The sequence below is a fragment of the Macrobrachium nipponense genome, chromosome 11, assembly GCF_015104395.2.
Source record: "Macrobrachium nipponense isolate FS-2020 chromosome 11, ASM1510439v2, whole genome shotgun sequence".
NCBI lineage: Eukaryota > Metazoa > Arthropoda > Malacostraca > Decapoda > Palaemonidae > Macrobrachium > Macrobrachium nipponense.
Window position 1 is genome coordinate 11461185 of NC_061087.1, and position 10000 is coordinate 11471184.

At 34.2% G+C, this 10000-nt stretch overlaps 1 protein-coding gene across 4 annotated transcripts in view; it reads right to left on the minus strand.

Moving 5' to 3' along the window:
• LOC135223494 (regulator of G-protein signaling 20-like) overlaps positions 1-10000 on the minus strand; it is a 320193-nt gene that overhangs the window by 122203 nt on the left and 187990 nt on the right. The window contains exon 1 of one of the 4 annotated variants that reach the window (XM_064262237.1): positions 9119-10000. This exon is cut by the window's right edge and continues 467 nt beyond it. The exons of the other annotated variants lie outside the window; for them this stretch is intronic. Coding sequence (XP_064118307.1) covers positions 9119-9213 — 95 coding nt within the window. The 5' untranslated portion in view covers positions 9214-10000. The remainder of the gene's footprint in view (positions 1-9118) is intronic. 4 annotated transcript variants of the gene reach the window in all.

Below are 10000 nucleotides of genomic sequence, written 5' to 3' on the forward strand. Positions count from 1 at the left end.
TAAACTTGTACACAGCTACGTTCGCAATGATGTTTACCAATATATATACAATTTTAAACGCATACACAAACACCCCTGCCAACACATACACACACACATACACATACACATACACACATATATATGTGTATTATATATATATATACAATATGAATGTTTGCATGATGCATGTATGAACAAACTCTGAAAACGTCAGTATAAATAAAACAATACCATTGCTCTATTAAAAAAAGGAAAAAAAACTGAAAAACTTATTCTTATCTCAACATGTATTTGTTAAAAAGACTTAACTTTCAGGGTACCTTTTCGTGCTACTCTAATAAATACAGACCTTCAACGTTCTCTCTTTTTTAAGAAGGCAGTTACAAGACTTTCGGATGTAATACAAATCCTCTCTTATATAAAAAGAACCGAAATGGCTAGCAAGAGTGACATTCTAATTAAAGTATCAAAGTAGAGAAAGTTTCCAGTGGGATATCTATTCGACTGGGGAAAACAATCGATGCAATACTTTTGGAATTGGTAAAGAATGCAAAAATCTATGATGGGTTTTCTGAATATTCTAAAGTCACCAGGAGGAATAATGTGATGCTATCAGGACATGGTAACTTGCCTCCAAACCAGAGAATTTGATTTTGTATAATACGTAAATGAATAAGATAGGCGTTAAAAATAAATTCACAATAAATGATTAAAGGGAATGGACACGCATGTACTTTCCGAATATTAAAGTATATGCTTCTGATTGGATACAACAGGTGTTCATATAAAATAATTTATATTCATAATAATGACTTGGGTTATTTTTAATTCTATGCAGCTAACTGGATGAAATGACTTGGTTTACTGAGTAAGCAAGTTATTCGTCCTGAAAGAGTAAAACTATATACCAAAAATAAAATGGCAGAAAATTCAAAACTTCAGAACAAAATAGGTCAATTTACTTGTAAAACAGAAATGCACAGGATCGCCAAAAGGTGAAATGACGCGTATTCTGAGGCGGCATGATTTCTCAAGAGAGTAAAATGACATTTGTGAGAAAAAGCGCCGTGATTCCTGGAGAGGCAAAAATAGTCAATGGTCAAAATATTTTCTCGAACCCAGATTGTGGAATACATTCTTCAGTCCCATGAGGTATGAAATTCTTCGGGAATCTGGGAAGGATATAAATTGACGGGCAAGTATTATCTCACCCCTGGAGAGGCTACACGTGTATTCCTTAGACGAAAGGGGTGCTCATATTTTCACAAAGGATAAAATGTTTTAAATGTTTCAAACGATAGATTACCAGTTTTTCTGGTTCGAAACCAAAATACTTACTTTTCAATAATGGTAAAACTCCCAAGATTTTCTTAAATGGAATATTACGAGAGGGCTAGGTTACTGGTCAGTAATTACTTTATTCATACCATTTAATACAGCAATGCACCTCATGAGGTCTATAACATATAGAATGTAATTATATATTATATATGTATAATATATATTATATATATATATATATATTATATATATATATATGTATGTATATATATACATATTACAAACTATATATTATAATATACTAATTATATATATATATATCTATATATATATATATATACCATATATAACTGAAGACTGGCAAAGAGAGAAAGAGTAATTCTAATTTACAAATATTTTGTTGTAATGTACAATATAACAAGATAGTTTATTTACATTCTCATACGTATATATTTCTTAAAACAATTTGTATAGGTATCCGGCGGTACAATAACAAGTACAAATAAAGTCATGACGTTCACTGGAGAATAAAATGAAAGTCTTTGTTTATGCTGCAACATGATTCTAAAGACTGTTACAAAAGGCAATTTAGAATGCTTGTTTTTCAAAACATCTCTCGCTTTCAGTGATCTTTTATGACGGTGCTCAAATACAACAAAGCTGCCCAGATATGTAAGTTGCACGGCAAACATTTCAATTCCTCCCACTTTAAAAATAATGGCTGTTGTTTCTGTTGCCAAGAAATACTGAAATATCAAGTATTTTCAAAGAAATGATTTTCGACATTTCAAATCTGCTTAAAATTAGAGTGAATATCACGATTACTAACACTTATAGTGACGTTATAAAAAATCGAAGTGCTCACATCAATATTTTTGAGAAATGATTTTAATATTTGCTCTAATGCCTTGTCTTTTTGCTCCTTCATTCTTTTTTCGTCCTTCACCAGGGTCAGGATTAAACAAGAGCTTTGCGGTACGAGTTCCAGTAGCATTCTCTAATACACTCACATGCGCGCGCGTAAGCACACACAGACAGACATACATACGCACAATATATATATATATATATATATATATATATATATATAATATATATGTATATATATATTTACACACACACACATATATATATATATATATATATATATATATATATTCGTGTGGATGAGAGAGAGAGAGTGTATGTGGGCGCGCGCGCGCGTGCTCTCTTATCAAATAAAACTAATTGCTGACATAACCTATGCCCTCGATATAGAATCCCCTATTATTAAAACTATAAACATTCTAAAGAGGTTCTATTTAAGGCTGCAATAAACGCCTTTAATCTTGTGGAATAGATATTTTATAAGAATACACTTCATGTATTGAAACAAGATTTGTTCAACGTACTACACCCTCCCGAATGGTTTTCGTAAGGCTTTGGTGTACACAACTCACGCTCTCACGAACAGAGCTTTCAAGACTTGAGAGAAAATTTACTTCTCAGGCATACGAATTTCCAGAAGAGCTCAACTTGCAAATAATAATAAGCATTCAATAAAAGCTAACTCTTAAATGATCACTTAGGCGGCAACTAAAAGTTACAATCTCCTCCACAATCAATCAGGGATTCGACAAATAAAACTGTACACACGTTATATATACGATTATCATTTGCACAATGAAGAACAAAGCACTCGAATAAAGATTTACATTTACACATTTACACAGCAACCTTCTCATCACGAAAAAAAGGGCTTACATTTTCAAACGTACTTTCTCTTGCACTCACTTCTTGGCAATAAACTTTTGTGCTACGCAAAGTTACAGTAAATGGGATATATGGGATAATTAAAGTGCATGAGATACAATTTTCTCTGAGAAGTTCACGATTATAAAAATGATGCATGTCAAAATAAAAATACATTACTGTTTATTGATTTGTTTTGCACCGCATGTAAACAGATGTAGGTGCATCTTCATTTTAACACTTAATGTAAATATGTTTAAATCTATAGAACGTCCACATGAACATCATACACTGAACCTATCAAAAGAGCAATTTCGTTTTTAGTCAAGCTTACCTAGACTTCTTAGGAACCTAATAGATATAAATCAATTCATCTGTGTAACCTTAAGCGCCTACATGTTGCATTTGCATCCAGGTCACTTTTATCTGAACTAAAACGTCCTAATTTCCATCCCATTTTTGAAGGTATATTTAGGTTTGTTCTGTGGCAGCATTATTCTAACAGCGACAGTTCTTTGGCCTTAGGTTAGCTCCGCTACTGTCTAAATTCCATTGAAAAAATCTAGGCAAGCCATCGGGTAGTTCCCAATACAATTACCTTCCATACCGTCCTAACTGTACTAATGCAGGGACCTAAAAATTTAATTAATCACGTTAATTACACATTCCATGCAAGTTATAAAGACGAACGCTTCCTGCAAGCAGAGATCAGCCCACATCGACGGCAACCTTCCCACTACTAAAAGCGAGAGAGAGAGAAGTAATGACCTCCGAACGACGAGTAGAATATTCATCGCAATAAGTTCACTCTCGACGAAACACAAGTTCGATATAATCTTTGTCCCTGCCGGCTGCTGCTGCTGCTGCTGCTGCTGCTTCCTTCATACGTCATGGTCTTTTGAATCCGCCGAATTAATATGATCCGAGACCCGCTTGCAGATGCATGTATAACAGCGCTCCCCTAAGCCTGATTACCATTTTAATGCTTTTCTTATACGGTCGATTCATAATTAAGCGACGACAACACAAACATCACCGGCAATTAAAATAATAATGATTGATGACTCACAAGAGGGAACTACACGAACGTTTGTTGTTTGCATATCCCCTAAAACGTTGGCTGGGATGGACGCAGAATAGAGACATTGAAATAATATTGAGATTACGGGACATTTTTAAACCGCTTTGACGTGATCACGGGCCGGGAGGGTCTTTATATGAGCTCTCACAGAAATTAGGTTCTCGCTAAAATACAAGAGAAGTATATCACGCTCTTTCTATAAATATCCATGCACACGTATCCGTAGAGAATAAATGATAAGTCCCAAGCAAGAACTATGCAATCATTGCGCATTCATATAGATACAATATATATATATAATATATATAATATATATATATATATATATATATATATGTATATGTATATATATATATATATATACATGTAATATATATATATATATATATATATAATATATATATATATATATATATATATATATATAAAGAGAGAGAGAGACCAGAGAGAGAGAGAGAGAGAGAGAGAGACGAGAGAGACCGTGAGAGAGAGAGAGAGAGAGAAACGTGAACTGTTATCCTCTTTTTTATAATTTCCCATCCTTTTCCACATTTTCTTTTAAGTTCTAAATATTAAAAATAATGCACCCCGACTTTATAGTAGTACAGAGCTGGAGACTTCGAAAATATAATGATGTAAACAACGTTATGCTACTTGGATATTCCAAATATGATCTATGGAAAACGACGAAGATCAAAAACCAAAAGGCATTTGGATTTAATTATATATATATATATATATATATATATATATATATATATATATATATATAGTATATATATATATAGTATATATATACGTATATATATATAGTATATATATATAGTATATATATAGTATATATATAGTATATATATATATATATATATATATATATATATATATATCACACACACTAAAATATATCTGACTCAACACTACCCACACGATTCAGTGACCATGTCACTCGAGGCAAATCCTTTAGTGCCTCTTCTGGCCTATGCAGTGGATTGTATACCTGGTAATGAGTCGATTTTCGTGGAGGAAACGAAATGGAGATTGGTATGGGATTATCAACCTAAACCCCCCAAAATATCATAAAATTGCATTGTTTCATCGTTTTGAAAACGATTTACGGGTTCCAAAGATCGGAAGGAGTCAATGCGGTGAACAAAGAGCCAATTCTATTTTTTTTATCCACATCACTGACTAATGAAATGACTCATATATCCCACCGTTCCGGCTGAAAAGTACTCGCCTATAATGAACGAAATCGGAACTACTACTATTTTCATGAATACAGCGACAGAATGCCGCCACACTACGCACGTACTTGAATTGGGTTTGCTGGTGCTGGTGTGTATGCACAGTAAGCAGTGAAATCAATAAGTTGTGTACGTATACAAGCAATATTAAAATAATAAATATAATTTTGTGGCAAGAGTCGGACGAGGATGTGGAGGAAAATAGGCAAATACAGAAAGCTAAATATTTCATGACGCGGAGAGATCAATTTGTTAAACTTTCGTTCAACATTCGGGGTATTAATCATTACGTGTGTGTGTGTAAAAGAGAGAGAGAGAGAGAGAGAGAGAGAGAGAGAGAGAGAGAGAGAGAGAGAGAGAGAGAGAGAGAGTGTTCTTAAAATTCTACGCCATTAGTGGTTTACAAAGAATCGTTCTTGCATATCTTCAGCCCATGTATGTACTTTTCTGAGCACTATTATATATCCCAGATAAAATACTGCAAAATAAACACACATGAATAAAATATCGTATGAAACTGAAAAATAACAACGTAATATTCTACCAAAATGAAAATGTGAGAGGAAAATTAATATGGAAAAGAAATGGACTAATCAACAACTTGCACGGCGAAGATTTTTTTCATATACAAATTACCGGAAAAGCAGGGTCCCTCCAAAATAAAATGCCCACATGGTAATAACAAGGAACACTGGTAGGTGTATAACCACTGCAATTGCTGCAAAACATTGGCCTTACCATGGCGAACAGGATTTAACGTCCATAAAAGAGGAATGTTATTTAAAAAGATGAAAATGGTTGCTAAATTGAAATTCCTCGCGCGAAAGCCAATCTATGGAAAAACAAACATCACCAACCCACAGTTTCAAAACACGATTATCCTTTATAGCATTCAACAAAAATTCAACTGCGATGGATAGCAAGAAGGTCATTTTAAAAACAAGTTCGTACCCTCTTCATTTCACACACAGATTATGCAAACGTTAATACGTTTGCATAATCTTTTTTTTTTTTTACGGAGCAGCTGAAAATATAAAATACGACGAACTTCAATTTTCAAATCGTCCTCCTACCTCCTTTTCGTAACAAGTAAAGTAAAGGTTTGCCAAATGAAAATAGTGCAAAGGCAACCAAGCAAGAGTGCAAATCAAACCTGACGAACGGCCATTTTCGAAATGGTTCGTTTTCTCACATGACACCCAAAGTTACTTTGAGAGCGACACATTCCCTTTAATACTTAGGAATGAGCTTGCTTGGGCGTGGCTGAAAGGTATTTCCTAAACGTATTGGATGAACAAAAAGGCTGCATTTTCTTCCTTGCGGACGCATATATGTAAAGCTTGATGACATGAAAGACGGAAAACAACCTAATGAAAGGGCGCTGTTTCTGTCGCCTCTATAAGCTGGATCATTTCAGCCTCTGTTTTTTAGAAGTGAAGACAGGATTAGACACAGACACTCTCGGCAAACACCAGGCGGATAAATACAACATTACAGGTGTTCAAAACCTGCTGTCAATGTGATCCATTAGGTGATTAAGTCTCATTGCCTAACTGACATGTGCTCTTACTTTCACTTTACTTCTTTTTATATATGTAGTAACTATGCTTCATCAATATAACTCCTTCCTACACCCCTTCTCTCATTACAAAGGCAATTTTTGTACTCTGTCATATTATGCATTCAAAATTAAGGGTTTATCGACTAAGCCATTATCCACGTTCCTATCAATTTCGTCTGTCTTGATGCCTAATACATTTGTCTTACCAGTGATATACGGTTTTTATGTGTGTGTGTGTGTGTGTGTGAAAGTGTACTTTGCAACGACTCGCTTCATCACTTCAGTAATTATTATGAATAATGAATTTTTACTTTCTAATGATATAAATGTCTCAGACTTTAAAAATCCTTGTTCTAACAAATAACATAATACGTTATTTTCCCCGAATACATGTCAACAACTTCGGGTGACTTAGTTAAACAGAAAACTGTGTTCGGAAGGTATTCTCTTTATTTACTTGCTATTTTAATCACACTAAAGTTCTCGTTTTTCACACATGGGCGCTCGTTTCTGCGGAGACTCCCGCTTCCTCTACGGGAAAATGGTCTTACTGGTTAACAATATTATTAGTGATATTGCCTTTACAAAGCAGTTTTTCACGCTAGCACCAGCCTTTCGTTGTGAAAGAAAAAAACATATTTACTTTTTCACAGGAACCGCATATTCTCCCACCTTTAGAGAAACAGCGTAATTTCTTAGATTTGAGGTAAGGGTAGATTTCCTTTTCAACGTATCTTTCCTCTGTCAATTATTTGTTTTCTATTCCTTTTGCCTTGTACCCATTTCATGTTGATCGTCTCCAAGGAAAGTTTATATATATATATATATATATAATATATATATTATAATAATATAGGATATATTAGACAATATATATATATATATACATATATATATATTATAATATATTATATATATATTATATACTTCCTCCCATTCCCACATCGTTCTTGGCAAATATCTTTTTCTATATTTTTTTCTAGTTTTCTATAGTTAATGAATCATTTGTATTCCATCAAAGCAACTCGGTGACAATTACACACATGTACACATATATATTATATATATATATATATAGATATATATATATATATATATATATATATATATATACATAGACGACTAATGTATGTGTGTACGTACGGGAGCACACATACATTAATGTTAATGCATGTATGAAAACCCACATTACAATCTTGCATGTACGCCCCTTAGTAAATAAATTAGCATAAAATTTGAATGTCCGCTCCGACGAACGAGTCGTCTTCCCAACTCCAAGATATGGAAAATGACCTGAAACCTCTTCAGACGCTAAAGCTTATAAATCTTCCTTCAGAGGAAGGATAATTGTTCCCAGGAAATCTATGACGACACGAGTACCCTTTCGAATATTAACACGACCCATGAAATTTACATAAAAATTGCATGAAAAAAATTTAAAGGAGAGAGAGAGAGAGAGAGAGAGAGAGAAGAGAGAGAGAGAGAGAGAGAGAGTAATTTGCAAAATAAAAATTTTTCCTCTTCATTCTCAAGCATTGCGAAGCACTCATAGGACTGAAATGACATTAGAATTCTTGCCCTCTCTTGATTAAACACAAGCAAGCAAGCGCGCACACATACACTCACGTGTGTGTGTGTGTGTATATATATATATATATATATATATATATATATATATATATATATATATATAAATAGTACATATTTGCCTATACCTACTCTTGCCCTTTTCTCAGCAAGACATTAGCGGTGAGGGTGAGGTTGGTAGACCCACGCCCCTTGTCTTGTCCCCCAACAGATGCTGGTACACATTTACAACTCTCTCTCTCTCTCTATGTATATATATGTGTATGTGTATATGTGTGTATAATATATATATATATATATAATATATATATATATATATATATATATATTATATAATATATATATATATAATATATATATATATATGTATATATATATATATGATATTAGATATATATTATATTACCTCTAATAATATATATATATCATATGATATATATATGTATGTACCTATATACACACATAAATTTCAAATGATAATACAAGCTACTTGAGTATATGTTCCGTAATATACAAGAGCGAAAATTATACAGTTAAGCAGAATTTCGAAGAACGCAATCGACCCTCCCCTAGAAAAAAAAATTAAATAAATAAACATGGAGACATATTACTAGAAAAGGACCCACAACTAAGAATTTTCCCAAAACTTACCCCCTGCGCAGTCTGCTGACGACGTTCTTCCATCTGCTATTTCGAGAACGACTCGTCGAGGACGACATGGTTAGTGGTCGGACTGCCGCACACATAGACTACACTTTCCCTAATCACTCGAGCATTTGTGTTGAGTCGAAAAATGCTACTTTTCTTCACTGCACGAAGAACAACGGGTGGAGTCCAACCTCCACCTTTGGCGTGGTGGAAATAAGTGAAATGGATAACAGCCTACTTGTATAAAATTCACTTACAGCAAACTTGAAAATATATCGCTTGAGTTTAAGTGATTTGGTCTAAATATCTTAGTACAAGGCAACAGCTTAAATTCTACACACTAATATTTTACACGAGAATTATTATTCTTGACTGCATACTAATTAAAATTTCCGTGAATCACAATGATATGTCGACAGGTTGTTATTGTAATCAAAGCTCGTTAGGGTCTAGTGAAAAATAAATACGGTAAATACAATCAACAATCACAGTCAATAAGTATATCAACGATCCGAGACGAAGTGTCGTTTCATCAGTAACGATCTACATGGACGTCTCCTTCAAAGTCACTTCCACTGACGGCGGAAGCGACGGTCACCATCTTCCAGGGGGCGAAATATCGATCACTTTCTTGAAAACTTCACCGAGTATCAGCCGACATGTTTCATCCTAACTCCTCCGGATACGCCGCATTCTGGAGTCACGCAGCTGCGACGACCAGTCGTCGTCCAGAAAAACGACGAGTAACTTGTCGTCAAAAGCGACGTGTAACAGCACCCAGCAGTGATTCAGCCATTTGACTCCCTCCCCCGGAGGCGCCAGAGCGTTTGTGCCTTTGCTTTAATCCACGATCGCTGCTGTAGGTAATCCCTTCTTTTCTGGGTG